We start from the raw sequence: 15,955 nt of genomic DNA, 5'->3' as shown, positions 1-15,955 counted from the left end.
GTTAGTTCTAAAAAAAAAGTTTAATAGTAAATTAAAATTAAGATTAAAAGCATATGGATTAAAATTCTTTTAAGCTTATTATTATTTCGTTTTAAAGTTATGAAAGAATAACGTTCACCGGACTTTGGAGTTTCTGAAGTTTAAAATATTTGTGACAAATTACCTTTAAATATATATATGTTTTTTTTTTTTGAAAAAACCTTTTAAAATAATTCGAAATACTACTAATTTGTCGTCAAGTTAATAAAATAGAACTATTAGTTTGTGGATGGAGTTATAGTGGCCTAACACATCTATTTATTCATAGCATTAAAATTTGGGTGAATTGTAGGAATGATACAAATTTGGAGGTCAATAACATATGATCCGATCCTGTAAAATTTGTTATTCTGACCTTAGTGATATCATCTGACAAATGACTTTCTATGCTCCTCACTTATTTTTTTAGTCATAGCGACGATAACAGTAACGATAGTAATAACGATAGAGAAAAACGATAACGGTTGCTATAACAATAGTTTGTTATTACCACTCCTTGAGAAACTTGTAATTCTACCATTTTGCTTATGTCATCATTTGTAGTTTTCACTTATTGGCTCTAAATTTAAATAATATTTTGGTTCGTAGTTTTCACTTTAGTTAATTTTGATTCATCAACTTTAAAAAAAATGTTATTTTAGTAGTTGCACTTTAAATTTTTGTTCAATTTAGTCATTGTTTAAATTTTTGTTCAATTTAGTCATTGTTTTCTCATTTATCAAGTTTAGTCACTATACTCTAAAGAAATTACCATCATATAAATAATACAATGAAAAAAATACTTTTTTTAGAGAGGCTGTGAGTTTGATCCCCATCCCATATGTTATACTTAATAAAAAAAATTTATCAAGACATATATCAATGTTGATTTGATTAAATATTGTTGAACTTAAAAAAAAAAAAAAAGAGAATACATATATTTTTAATTTCAAATTTTTTACTATCATTATTTAACTTCACAATTTTGATTTGATCAAATTGAATTATGAAGTTATAAAATTAATACCTTCTATGTATTAGTTAAATTTCCACATATAATGTCATCAACTTCAAAAATTGAATTTGTTAAAAAAAAAGCTTCAAAATTGAATTATGATGTTTCCTCTCATCAATTATATGCATATGTTCCTTTGCAAAAAAAAAATATATATATATATGTATATGAACCTTTGTGGAAAAGAAAAACAAAACAAAAAAAAACTCAGAAAAAAAAAGACGACAAACAAAAAAAACTCCAAAAAGTTCTTATGGTTAATTTTTCGTTAGTTACAATAATAAAAGATTACATGCATTTTTAATTGATTTTTATCTGCCGAACAGTTCTTATAGTTAAGTAAAGAATTTAAGTTGGAAATTGAATTCCTCAAATCTAGAGAACATCCATACGCCCATTAAATAATTACCCATAAACAGGAAATCCTCGCAAATTTAAAATTAATATTATGAACATATATTCTCGAGTAACAAACTAAACTAAAACTATATGGAAAGTTGTTTATAAAAATAATTAATCATTAAACGTTTTGAGTTATTCTTTATGGAAAGTTCTTAATAATTTCAAAAACCATTTTCTTTTTTTAATACAACATCGGATCGGTGATTCGAATTCACGACTTTTTGGTAAAAGAAAAATAAGTGTTTTAACTAGTTAAAGTATGCTCAAATTATCACTGTTTTGTGAAATTAAAATAAAAAACATTTTGACGTTGATTGTTGAATATTTTAGATGCTACAAAATACTGTTATAAAAACTCAAGTCAATTGCCCATATTTTCTTGTGTTTAGTTAGTTAGGTTAATAATTTGTAGGTTTAAATAATATTTTTGTTCACGTACTCTCGTCATTTTTTTTTTTGTTTTTGTACTTTTAAATAGTGACTATTTTAGTCCTTAAAATTGCAAAATTTTATACCCACAATGAAAATTTTTTAATACAAATTTATAACCACATTTCAAAAGATTTATTGTGTAAACCGTGTCATGCTAAAATTTTAATTGAAATAAATGAGATAAAAATGAAAATATGAAGGGTGACGAAAATGATTCCTTTTTAAAAGTAAAAGGACCAAAATGAATATTTCACAAGTATACCAAAACTAAATTGAATAAAAGTTAAAAGTATAAAATCAAAATAGACATGAAAGTACGTAGACCAAAATAGTATTTATGAATATAATCTGTAAATGTTAGTAGAAAATATAAAAAGTGACTAAGTGAGTTTCGAAAACCCGAGTTTACGGCACATGAATTTATATATGTAAACTTGAAATTAACAAAAATCTAAAATTAACAAACTCATAGCGAGTTAGGATAACCAAACTTATGTATTAAACATAGGCCCTCGAATTTTTTGGTTTTCCAAAAAAATACTTTTTCATTACGACAAGTATCTGAGTAAAATGAATGCCCTCCTGTGAGAGAAATAGTAGCTATATTATAATTATAAAAGAGATAATGATTTTGATGACCGAGAGGAGGCTAGAATCTTAAAATCATCCTAATAATACAAAATCTAAATCTAAGAAGATCCGATTGTTGCATATATAAGTTCAACACAGGCTCAACTTATTTATAACCATGATCTACATAAAGTTTTAACAAACCTAGTTAATTTCAAAAAATGATGTTATATCCGATTGTAATTTGCACCCTTTGTTTGTTGTGGATCGTGCCTAACCATAGCGATCCCAGTTCATAGTAGAGAACAAGACAAGGAAGCAAGCGTATCTTTATTCGTTTCTACCCTACCAAGCACGGAAGTTTAAGGATAATTACTGATTAAGTCGGAAGTTCGATTATGCCCACGTCATCCCTAATTCACTTAAAAGCTCGCACATGCGGGGTCCATGTCAGTATGGACAGGCCGCATCCTCCTCCCCACATGTACCATTCTTCGCCTGTAAATCTGGAAGTAGTCGTGGGCTTGACTTTAAACCTTTTACACCAACGATCATCAAAGGGTACTCTAAATACTTGTAAGAACAGAGACTGAAGATATGTGAAATCTGATATTACACGCACAAGTGTAAATGTTACTTAGATAACTTCAGAGTGCTAACTCCTTCTTACAGGATCCCGTCTTGAAGTGTTCTCAAAGATCTTATTGTTATTATCGGAAATTTCCAATAAGAAAAATTACACTTGTGGTTGCTACCTACAACTAGAACTATCGAATGTCGAACCACACCTGATAGTATCAAAATGAAGATTTAAACTTTTAGAAAGAAAAAAATATTTATCTTAACCGTTAAGTTATGCTCGACGTTACAATCCCAGGACTTTCTCACTAATTATTCTAGAAAGTAAAAAACCCAAAGCCCTAAAAGAGAGAAAAATGGGGCTTAAAAGTAAAAACTTTAAAGCTAGCGGTTACTGAAAAATGGAGAAAGAGTGAAAATTAAGCTGAGATTTGAGGAGTGCATGTTGTGTAGAGAGAGGAAGAGAGAGGGGGCAGTGGGGCCCACAGCACCGCCCATGCGCACTCTGTCTTACCAAAACCAAACCCAAAACCCATCATCGATCCATTTCCTTAGACCTAATAATCCTTCCCTTACAAACCCAACATTACACCAAAAAAAATATATAAATTATTTAATTAGGTCGTCACAATTCGATTCTCTTCGGATAATCATTGATGTGTCTCATTCAGTTCATGTTTGAAACACAATTTTTAAATTCTTTCTCATTTATTATTTCAACGGTGTAGATTCATCAATCACATTGCTGGCCCGTCCCTTCAAATAATTTGGTCCGTCCGTAAGCTAGCTCGATAGGAACATAACTCATATATACACATAAAATTTATGAGAAAGACACTACTCATAAATACCTATCCCTATGTTGTTCGCCACTGTTGAATCTCTATCTTATTTTTCAACTATTTAATTAATGGTAGTGTGTCAGTACCTAATTATTTTCTAATTTATATTACTATCCTAATATGAGGTGTTTTCTATACTACTCTTATCGTTGAAGGATCAATATTGTCTTTTCACCATTATTAAATGTTTGACAACTGAAAGATGTAAAATCAGATATATATATATATTTTTTAAATTAATGAATTGTCAATTTTTTGATGGCAGTAAGAACGATTTGGTGCTCGAAGTACTTTTTTTTTACTATCCATCATATTAGTTGCATTTAATAATTATGCGAGGTTCTTAAAATAAAATAATATATCAATTATGAGAGGACACAGCAGAAGTTTATCCCATATATATATATATCTCTCTCTCTCCACTCCATGCCATTCGGTTCTTCATTTTCTCTCTCTCTTTCTCCCAAACCCTTAACCCAAAAACCCACCTCTCCAAATCCCTCTCTCTCATCCCCTATCATGTCTTGGCCTGCAACTCCAATTCTCATCCATGGCTACACCCACAAGATCAACCAGACAATACCCAGTTGATTAATTCTCCAAATTCAAACAAGAAGAAAGAAGAAGAAGAAAATTCTCAATTTCAAGCAAAAAGATTGCTTTTTTATAAGAAATTTTTACTACTACTCTCCCATATGGATCGAATTTCCCCTCACTCTCTCCCTCCTTTCCTCTCCAAAGATCTCCACCTCCACCCCCACCACGCTTTGTTCCACCACAACTCCGACGACGATCACGGCGGCGACAGCGGCGGCTCCCACAAGAGGGATCGCGAAGAAACTCCTACCACCACGGCAGAGGAGGCTAAAGAAAATTCAAATAATTCATCCTCTCGACGGCCGCGCGGGCGACCGGCGGGCTCCAAGAACAAGCCTAAGCCGCCCATTATCATCACTAGAGACAGCGCCAACGCCCTCCGATCCCACCTCATCGAAATCGCCTCCGCCGCCGACATTTTTGACTCCCTCGCCGCCTTCGCCCGCCGCCGCCAGCGCGGCCTCTGCATTTTGAGCGCCACCGGCACTGTCGCCAACGTCACCCTCCGGCAGCCGGCCGCTGCCGGTGCAGTCATAACCCTACATGGCAGATTTGAAATTCTCTCCCTTTCCGGCTCCTTCCTGCCACCGCCGGCTCCTCCGGGGGCGTCCGGGCTGACCGTTTACTTGGCCGGAGGACAAGGGCAGGTCGTCGGCGGCAACGCGATCGGCCCACTTACGGCGTCCGGCCCGGTGATTATCATGGCTGCTTCTTTCGGGAATGCCGCGTATGAACGCCTCCCAATTGACGACGAGGACGAAACTTCGCCGGCGGCCGAGATGGCCGGAGGACAGCTGCCGCCGCCGCAGCAGATGTTGGGGGATCCAAATGGGGGTTTGTTTCATGGGGTGGCGCAAAATGTGGTGAATTCTTGCCAATTGCCGGCGGAGACGGCGGCGGCGGCGTATTGGGGAACAGGTCGGCCACCGTATTGAAAGAAAATTTGATATTTGGGTTTGATTTTGTGAGCTTATGATTTTTCTGTTCATCTGCTTTATCCATCCTTCAACTCTCTCTTTAATTTACAAATAATTTAATTTTTCTTCTGGGTTTTTAGTTAGTTTTTTTCTTTTCATCATCCTTTTTCCAACTCCAATATTCTCGTGTATGATCTCTGAGAGATTTTAGCTGTGGTTTTCATTCAACATAACAAATTATCAAAATCATTATTATCATTATTATTATTCATTAGAAGAAGGATGTACAAATTTTGAGATGGGGTTCTTGAATATTTTGCCAAAATTAAACTTTGCCCTCTCCCCCTCTCTTTTCCAGCAATTAGCTACAAGATTCTACTAATTATTATTTTAAAGTATGAATTTTCAACTTTCTCTAATTTTAAAAGATGTTCTAATTCTGCCCTTATAGCATTAACTTTTCATACTTAGTTTTCTTCCCTCCCTGAACTATTTATTTCAATAGATTAGTTCGATCTAAAACTTGAGATAACAGGTATAATCCAAAAAGAAGGATAGTCAATAATTGTAGGAATTTTCTATATGGTTTGATTGTGTTTGTTGTTCTTATAAGAGTTTTGGGCCGGATAAATTCTGCACCCACGTTGAAACTAAGACGAAACTGAAACTTTTAAAACCATAAATCCCGATTGGTAATTTAACCTAGCTATTAGATCAAAAAGTTGATTATATTACCCAAAAATGAAAAAAAAAAAAAAAAGATCCTCTCTTCGTAGCTATGACATGTGGTTGTAGGTCTGATAACTTGTTTGGGAAAAAGGTTTACATTTTTATTTTGGTCGTATCTTGTGTTACACTGAGCTGAAGAAGGCAAGCCACCGGAGAAGGTGGCGGTTGGCGGCGGCTGGCGGCGGCCGGAGAATGGGAAATTGGGTGGTGGAATTATATGTGGGGCAGTTAAGGAAATGAGGTAAGATTTTACAATTTTCAAAGCTTCTTTGTTTTTCTTTTTTTTTTTTCTGAAAACTGGGGAGAGGAGAGAGAGAAGGATTAGGGTTTTTTTTTGAGCATTGGGTATTGGGTCACACGTGCAATGCTCTGTGAAAACAGCTCTTTTTCGAGGCAATAACCAGAACAAACCACAGACCCCTCTTTCAGTTTTCAGTAGGCGTTAAAAAAAAAAAAAAAAAACTCTCTCTCTCTCTTACTTACTTTCTCTATGGCGGCCATTGGAAGTAAAGGTTTTGAGTTTAGTCTTTATTCCGAAGGCTTCTTTTGCTTTTGGGAAACCCTAGCCATGCTGGTTTTCCAGTGTGCCTTTCTTTTTTTTGTGTTAAATTAATTAGGGGTTCGTTGGATAACATTCTTGTTTCTAGTTTCTAATTTCTGCTTTTTCTTTTTTAATTAAAAAAAAATTAATTAAGCAATGATTCATAGCCTGTACGGGTATGAGACAGTGTAAATACTCTAGGTATAGGGCATCATAAAGGCCAAAGGGCCGCCGACTCCTGGGTAATCCAGAAAAAATAAAGGAAAATGAATTGTATGGTCCAACGTCGTCCATGAATTCATGTATGATAAAACAAATTTTTTTATTTATGTTTTAGAGGAAATTGGAAATAGAAAAAAGAAAAAAGAAACTTGTTTTTAGAAACCACAAACATAGTTGCAAAATAGTTAAATTTCTTAAAAAAAATTGGAAACGAGAAACAAACTGACCTGTTTGGAGTGTTTAGAATCTCTAAACTTCAGTTTTGTGATTGATAACTTCTCGAAGTTTAGAATTATCATATCGATGATCAGGCTCTTGATTTATTGAATATTTTGTAAAAATCATGGATTTATTGGATATGGGATTGAATTTTGTTTCTAATTGAACGTCCCAACCTTTGTGTCCTATAGTCTTGGGAATTTTAAAAAGTGTTTAATAAATTAGTGATATATTAATTAGACATAAACTTAAAAATATAGGAATCTATTATTAGACACTAAATTGAGAATGTAAAGAGTTATTAAATAAAATTTAGGGACTAAATTTGTAATTTAATTTTTTTTAAAATATATTTTAGTGTTAGGGTATTTTTTCAGTTTAAGTGCCCTTGTGTGTGTTAACATTTTTTAATTACTCTCTTTGTTGATGAAAATTGAGAAAATTAATTAACTTAAAAATGATGAACTTGCAATGATAATCATACTTAATCAATTTAGTTAATATACCTTAGTAGAAATTTAGATGAGGAATTAGGCCGGAGAAGAAAAGTCAAAATTTATGCCCACTTCTAAATATTTTAAAAGAACAATTATAAATTTACCTTTTTTTTAGTAACCTAATTTATTTTCTAAATTTTTTTAGAACTTATCACTAAATAATAAATATTATGCCATATAAATTTTTAACCAATCTATTTTAAATATAAGGGAGAAACTTCTTATTTTCTTTTGCCTTAGCATAACAATAACGGCTGATCATTTCTTTGACCAGCGATTATAGGGCAAACTTTTCTTTGCAGAGTCTAATGAAAAACTTGTTGCTTTTACATATATATTTGAAGAACACTATAAGAAATGAGGCTTTATGCGACGAAAATAACGTTTCTAAAAGCAAAAAAAAAAAATCCTTTTATGATTTAGGGGTGAAAATAGTTTCATCACATCACTTTTGTTGTCGAAATGTAGTCGTGGTTGATTTTTGACTATAGAAGTGTTCAAAAGTGAAAGGGCCTAAGAATTTCATACTTACATGAAAAAGAATTCTATGTTTTTTCTTCTTAGTTTTGATTTGCTTTGTATTAAAAAGATATTGAGTATTAATAACTATTTGTTTTGATTTTCTATTTATCATTACTTTGTGTTGCTTTATTTTTTTATATAGTTTTATAAACATTTTCAAAATTAGGCCATATTTTGAAAACCAACAAAAATTTGTTTTTATTTTTAAAATTTGGCTAAAACTTTAAATATATATTTTTAAGAGAGGGGTTTTACTAATAAAATTTTTTTTAAAAAAAATAAGCATAACGTTACCTATATAAATTTCTGTTTTTTTAATCATTTTTATTAATGTATGAGAGGAATTAAAAGATGATGATCCTATTGTCCGCTTTGAACATAGCTCCCACGGATTACATAGCTCGTACGACTTTGTTTTTTGTTTCACCCACAAGGCCTCAAACCAATGTAGATAACTATCATGTCTTATATATCCATGATCAGTCCCTTCCCTAACCAATGTGGGACTTTGTTTGCAATCACCTTACAAACTCAACTCATCTAAGGCAGAGAAAACAAATTGAACAAAAATGAAAATACTCTCTAGTACTCGATTAAATCAATGAATACCTTTTTTCAAAAAAAAAATGAATGAATACCTACGCCCTATTCAAGAGGGATACTCGGGAGAAAAATTAACATCTCTAATTAAATTTTTATTATAATGTTTTCATTTCGTCAAATCAAAACTTTTAAATCGTGAGAATATGAAAATTAGATTTTAATATTATTATACATTTTCGATAGTTAGAATTTTTTTAGTATATGTGGGGATGGAGATTTGAATTCACGATTTTTTGTTGGAGAATTAGCATTTAGCTATTTGAACTATACTCAGGTTGGCGTAGTTAGATTGATTTTGTTACTTTTTGAACAATTTCCTAATTCCACTTTAATTTGGGACGGTATATTAATTCGTTGAATTCAATCAAAATTGAAACTTTTATTTCCTAAAATATCGACTAAATTAAAGTGTGAAATATTCTAAATTTTTTTTAGTGTTTGGTTTGATATATATGTTAATTATCATTGAACTATGTAGAAATTTTCTCACTAGATCTGATATATTTGATATAAGATATATCATGGGTTAAATGTGTAGTTACATAAACCTGTTGGATTTTTAATGGGTAAACAGAAGTGGAATTTGAAAATATTGATATCGAGTTTAACTTTTACGAATTTAATATTTGGAAATTAAATTCGTAATTGACAATTCACATATACATCATTTTGCTTATTAATTCTTTATTTATTTACTTGTTATCTTTCTTCATATATTTTATTAAAATTGAAGTTATATATTTAAATAAGGAGTTTTTTTTTATAATGTTTAAATAAGGAGTTTGTTTCATTTTATTAAAGTTACTTTATTTTTGTGTAAGGAGTTACAATGTTTGTACAACTATAGTCGTCTTCTTCGTTTGAGATATCAAGACATCCTACAATTGGGTGTTCTCCTCCTCACAAGAAATTCTCTCTTTTTGTTGTTCTTGTTTGTGTTGAGAACAAGTGTCTAAAAGTTCTACCAGATTTGAGCAGTTCGAAGTAGTCGTTCTATCGAAGTTAGTCATTAAACAACTTGTGTACTAGAGTAAATAACTATCTTTAGGTCAGCACTATTGTAACATGTCGTAACTATATTTCGTTAAATTAATGTTCATTAAGTTATCAAGATCTGTAATTGTTTATAACCAATTATATTGTAAATTGTTTGTCAGTCTTATTTAGCTTAATTTACACATACGTCGTATCTTTACCCAACAAAATCGATGTGGAAAATACTCTTTCTTTGATCTTAAGCATCTTTTTACCTTGAACTAGGGGTTGCAATTCCCAAACATTATATACATTTCTCTTTATAGTAAAATAACTTGGATCAATCGAAACACTATATTCGTTTTTAGAAGGATTCTAAATATTTTCATCTTCCAATCGGACTTGTAGATAAGTTTATACAGTCTCCTCGGGTTTCCCAGGTCGGCACAACGTAGCGTCAAAAGCAGGTATTTTTTGATTGCCCCCTTTGTTCTCCATAGCAACTGGGGATCAAAAAGCACCAAATTTGATAGAGCGGATTTTCCCTTATGATCTGGAACACTGCCCTATGTGAAAAAGGTGCTCCGACGAGTATCTGCAGACCCTCTACCCCATCAACGACAGATATCGCTGAACCAACTTTCGAACCGACTGACTCATCTACGAATCAATGGCACTCGTTAGTTATTCTTTAATTATCCCTCCTTTTTCACTCATAACTTCACTTCATTTAGAAATTTTGAACTCTTATTAAGAAAATGAGATGGACCATATTTTGTAAGGATCATTATGATGATGGGAACGAAGAGCCCTTGCACTCTCAATGATCACACTTTGTTAGAAAATTGTTGAGATTCTAAAGTTGCTTTTGAAAACATTATTCAAAATGTTTATGAGGGCTAAGGTACCCACAAAGAAAAATGCCTAAAAAAAGTGGCATTGGGTTATGGATCTTATGATTTAGGGAGTGGAATATTAAAGACTATGGCAAAGTAAAGATTGGAGGATGGATACGTTTTTGGTTGTTGCTTTGCCTTCCATCTTTGTGTGATATGACGAAGCTAATTTTGGGGTTGTGTTTAACTATCAGAGCGCTGGGTCAAGTGTCGGGATCGTTCAATATGGCCTTTTACAACATGCTCATTTATAAAGATAGAAATTTGACTTATAACTAAAAGCGTGTTAGGTCAGTGTTTGATATTATTGATTTTGTCACATGACTACATGGTTTGTATGATGCTGGACAACAATGTTAACAACGTAAGACAATAATGACATATTCTTTCACATAGACGTTGGTCGCCCTAATAATTTTGAATACTTATTCCAAATATCTCAAAAAAAAAAGTTCTTTTATCTGATAAAAATCCTAATTTTTTTAATACAATGACGTGTGGGAGTGGAGATTTGAACTTTCAACATTTTGATTGGAATAAAAGTCTTAATTATTATAGGTTATTGAAAAGATTGGTGTAGGCTATTTGTTATCTATTAATTGTTATATCTATTTTAATGACTATTCATAGATAAATTTTGAGTTTAACAAAAAATTTAAGGATTAAAATTGAGGTTCTAAAACACCTTTCAATATACCAATATGATAAAAAGATAGAAGTTAGCCAAATTTGATATTTTTGATATTTGTGAATGAAAATAGAAGGTATAAATGTTCGATAACAAAAATTGTACTTCGACTTTGGTTAGATTTTCCGACGTGAACATAGTTTAGTTGACCAAAGCATTATCTCTTTCCTCATTTTCCTTCTTCATCCGCATGTTTAACCTCCAACATCCATTAAAAATTAATTGCAACCGATCAATCGAACGGATAGATTCTTTTGTACAAACCAAAAAAATTGATTTTAACCAACCAAAATTGAATAGTCGATGGTCAGTGTCGGTTTTGTGCTAAAACTAACATCAATAAAAAACGTGCACCCTAAAATATTGTAATTAATTATAGTTAACCATTATCTAGGTAATTATAGATTTGTATTAATCATTTATCACTATCATACAATACAAAATCATGATTTATCCATATTTAAAAATAATTAATTATACTTCCATGAAATTTGGGCCAAATGTCGAAGCCCAGACTTTCGGGCCCATAACCTTGTAGCACAACGGCCCATATCATATGGGGCTCCATTCAGAATGGCCTCTTCTACTGGGCCCAGGCCCAGCAAATAATGCCGAAGGAAATTTTCGTAAATACCGTTTCATAATATATTTATTATCAAAATTGGCTTTGTATACAAACATTCTCATGTTTACTCCTTTCAATAGATCAGCCGTAAGACATTAATAAATCATCGTAAATTCAAATTTTCACTCTCTGTTTTGAAATCTAATATTCTAAAAAAAAAAAAAAAGAAATAGTAATAATAATCCATAATTTACAATATTTTGGCAAAACTATTGATGAAATCTGACAATTTTTTATTTATAGAAATATCATACTAAAACATGTAAATTTTGGTTAGTCTGCACTCCCTAAATGAATAGGTTGAGCCCCAAATCTTTGATTTGACCAGGAAAGACTACACTACTTAGATTTTGATCCATCGAGATTGATGGGACTCGGAACCCGCAACTTCCACCTTGACAGGGCAGTGTTCTGACCGATTGAACTACAATCTACTTGTCCTACCACTTTCATTGCCCGTTAAGACTCGAGATCTACAACCTCTAGGCTTACATGAGATTGGGTGAATACACACTTTCACCGTCCAACTATAGTCATTGATCTAATTCAAGATGCCTTTTACAAAATACAAATGTTCTTTTGTTGAGCAAAGGGCTTCTTTTTTCCCCTATAATTACTCATTCCAAAATACAAATGTCAAAAGAACAACAGTGACGTTTAATAAATTGGAAATATCTCATATAATGATTTCGATTAAATATTGTGATGATTGATTGTTGTTTAAAATTTTAAATTCCTAGATTCAATTGGATTATTAGGACTGTTTTCTTATGTTTTCTTGTTTATTTCTTATTGAAAAAAAAAAACATGGTTTGATTAACCATTTTTAATTTTCACTCTCTAAAATTTTAAATTAAAAAAAATTGAATTTATATGAAAATTAATTTTTTAATCAAAATTTAAATTGTTTATGTTATATTTTATTTTCTTAATATTTGTTAGGCATTCTATGAGTTAAGAATAATAAAATAATTTATTTTTTATTTTTTGAAAAGAAACTAGGAACTAGAAACTTAATTTTGCTGTTTCAAAAGTTTTTACACAATTTTGTAAAAATGAGAAAGAAAAACAGTTATCAAACTCGTGCTTTCCAAAAACAAAGAAACAAATAAATAAAAATATTACCAATCAGATTCTTAATTTCATTTTATCATATAATTTTGATCCAAAAATAAATTGAATGTTGGAAACATGATTTATGCATTGCCAACATAATAGTTCAATTCGATTGAAACCAAAATACCAACGCCTTATTTTTTGGATCACACGTTTTAATTTATTCTCTTTTAACCTTTGTTATGTAATATTCCTAAAATATCAAACCGAAACACTGAGTTTTGGTGGACAACCCAGCAAATATACATCGACAGAAATTAACTTATCCACTCCCCTAACTTTTATCGATCTTGTGAATTTGAATCTTCCCTATAAGTTATTATCTAAAAAGACACATCAAAATAAAAAAAAAAAATGCTTTAAATATTTTTTAAAAAAACATATTTTAATGAAAATTATTTTCGGTCCAACAAACGCCATATTTATTTCATTATATTATTTTAATATGACTTGATTTCCCCCAGACGCGAACCCACAATTCGCCGCAAACGAGAAAAGAAATAAACAAATAAACAAATAAAATAAATAAATAAATAAGACAAACGGTGAAGGCTCCGGAAACATCTACACAACGCGCTTTTTTACTTAAAACAAAACAAACTTCCAGAAACACCCCTCCCCCGGTGGACCCCACGGCAACACCACACCACCCATGCCGTTCACCGACAGTTTCACGTTATCAAATCATAGAACGGGTTGTACATGATTAAAACTAAAAAAAAGACCATTCTCTTAAATTAAATTAAAAAGATTGTAAAAAATGAAAATGATATAAAATTCAAAAAAAAATTTGTAAAATTGACAGCTCATTCCTCCAAACCAAACACCAGCAGCCCGCGGGCCCCACCACCGCACAAACTCCCAGTCACTCGGGGCTCGGGTTGCTGCTAAAATGGGCAGCTAGCTACACAGGCGTATTCAGAAAAATACTAATAAATTAAAGCAAAAAAAAAAGTAGCAATTCCAAAAATAAATTAAAATAAACTAAAAAGAAAAAAAGAAAGATTGCTGATGGGTGAAATTACGATTTAGGACAAGAGAAGGGAGGAAATCACAGTGGCAGCGATGGCGATGAGGACTGCGGGAGCTTTCACGTGAACGGCGGAGTTGCCCGGGGTACTCGTCTGCGCCTCCGCGGTAGGTGCATTGGCCGGAGAACCGTCGGGCGTCTCGGAAGGTGGAGCAGGCGGCGATGCGGCGAGTGGAGACGGAGCCTCGGCGGAGCTAGGGCTAGGACTTGGAGCCAAGGACGGCGTCGGTGAAGGTGAACTTACTGGTTCTGGTGCTGGTGCCGGCGAAGGAGACTTTCCGAACAGCTCCGACGGAAGTAACACACTGTCGACGGTGAAAATGGCGAGTGGAGTCGCATCGAGGACTGTATCGGCGATTCTCGAGGGGCCGACTCCGGTGTGGAGAGTCACGGCATCACCGGCTGTAGTCGTGGTAATGTCGAACTTTCCGACACCGCTAGTGGCCAGAGTGTCGATCGGATTCTTATTGGTCTTCAACGCCCCGATCGGAGTGTAACCGGACACAGCATGGTAGAGAAGAAGCGAAACGACTTCAGCGTTAGTGAGCTTGCTTAGATCTGGAACTCCGTCGGCCTTAAACGCCTCATCATTCGGCGCAAATATAGTCAATCCTTTCTCCACAGCCGACTCGTAAGTCTTAATCACGCCGTTAGAAACAATCAGTGACGCAAAAGTTTTACATCCAGCTTTCTCGAGCAAAGCCGTAATGTTAACATCGGAGGCAGATGGAGCAGGAGCCGTCAAAATCCCCGGCGCGATGATCGGCGCACTGATCTCAATGACCGAAATGTTGTACGGAATCTGCTTAACCGACTTAGTGTAACTCGAATCGAGCTTAGATCCAGGCGCGGCGGAGCCGAAGCCGACCTTGCCGCCCTGGAGGTCGGTAATGTTGACGAAACCTAGATTCCCCGGGGCATGGCCGGTGGTTTGGTAGAGCGTGGTGGAGAGTGTAGTTCCATTGGAGATCTTGTGGAGCTTCGTCGGATCGTAGTAGTCCAAGACGATGTGAAGGCTGAGGAAGTTCTTGATGACGGAGAGAGGATGTTTCGCGACAACGGGGGAGAGAGCGCCGTTGGAGACGACGAGGACGGTGATGGTCTGACGGCTGTTGATCTCGTCGGCGAGCCTGGTCTGCTGCAAGTAGTTGCAGAAATCGCTGTACTCCGGGAAGTCCTTGAGAATGTCGGTGATATTGTGGGCGGAGACGACGGCGACGGCGGCGGCAAGGGCGAGAACGAAGAAGAGGAATTTGGAATCCGCCATTAGAAAGGGAAGAGGAGAGAGCAGAGAGTGGAGAAGCAAAAGAAGGGTTTAGGGGTAATAAAAGAGAGAGTGGTTAAGTTAGTTAACTGGGGTTAAGGGAGGAGGTAACCATGGTTAGGGTATTTTGGGTAATGTGACAGGGCTCTTTTGGACACAGCTGGAAATATCAAAAGTGGTTTATGTGCTTGGCGTACGCCACACCCACAGAGGTGGCTTCTTGCTTTCTCTTACTTTTAGAGAAATTACGCTTTTGACCTCCGGACTACCCACTTGCACGAGGAACAATAACTAAAATTTTTTTTTTTTTTGGGCAACGGTCACAATATTAACGGTAAACTGGGTCGAACGGTCACAATAGGAAATTTTCTTTTTCTATATATAGGTATTTTATTTCATTTCATATATTTTTATCCTACTTAGGGAGATTCGATGAATATTTCATTTTAGAAAGAGAAAATTCAAGACATATGAGATTTTTTTAAAAGATTGGATGCGAATACTAATCCATGACCTGGCATGTCCATAATGAAAATTTCATTCTTGATTCAACAAAAATTTTTATGAAAGTTTTCATAGGTTAGGCTTCTCTTTAATGGAACCTGTATTTTCCATCTCAGATTGGACAAGTCGGTGAAACTTAAGAAATAGCTTCA

The 15,955-nt window shown here is 33.9% G+C and overlaps 1 protein-coding gene and 1 pseudogene across 1 annotated transcript; one reads left to right on the top strand and one right to left on the bottom strand.

Annotated features, from left to right (window-relative positions):
- The first annotated feature begins 4,224 nt into the window (after window positions 1-4,224).
- On the top strand, window positions 4,225-5,649 carry LOC148210457 (AT-hook motif nuclear-localized protein 18 pseudogene; annotated as a pseudogene).
- An 8,062-nt stretch (window positions 5,650-13,711) lies between these two features.
- Window positions 13,712-15,340, bottom strand: LOC148210456 (fasciclin-like arabinogalactan protein 10). The gene has a single exon (XM_088126815.1). It carries the CDS (start codon window positions 15,300-15,302, stop codon window positions 14,034-14,036), a length of 1,269 nt encoding a protein of 422 aa, XP_087982941.1. The 5' UTR covers window positions 15,303-15,340; the 3' UTR covers window positions 13,712-14,033.
- Window positions 15,341-15,955: the final 615 nt, after the last annotated feature.

The sequence above is a fragment of the Momordica charantia genome, assembly GCF_013281855.1.
Source record: "Momordica charantia cultivar OHB3-1 chromosome 7 unlocalized genomic scaffold, Mcharantia_2.0 BLBB01000007.1, whole genome shotgun sequence".
Taxonomy (NCBI): Eukaryota; Viridiplantae; Streptophyta; class Magnoliopsida; order Cucurbitales; family Cucurbitaceae; genus Momordica; species Momordica charantia.
Note: the sequence above shows the minus strand (reverse complement) of the source record. Positions and strands in the feature narration are given on the sequence as shown.

Excerpts from the sequence above, each read along its gene's own strand:
- LOC148210456 (XM_088126815.1), bottom strand. The coding sequence starts at position 15,302 with ATGGCGGATTCCAAATTCCTCTTCTTCGTTCTCGCCCTTGCCGCCGCC.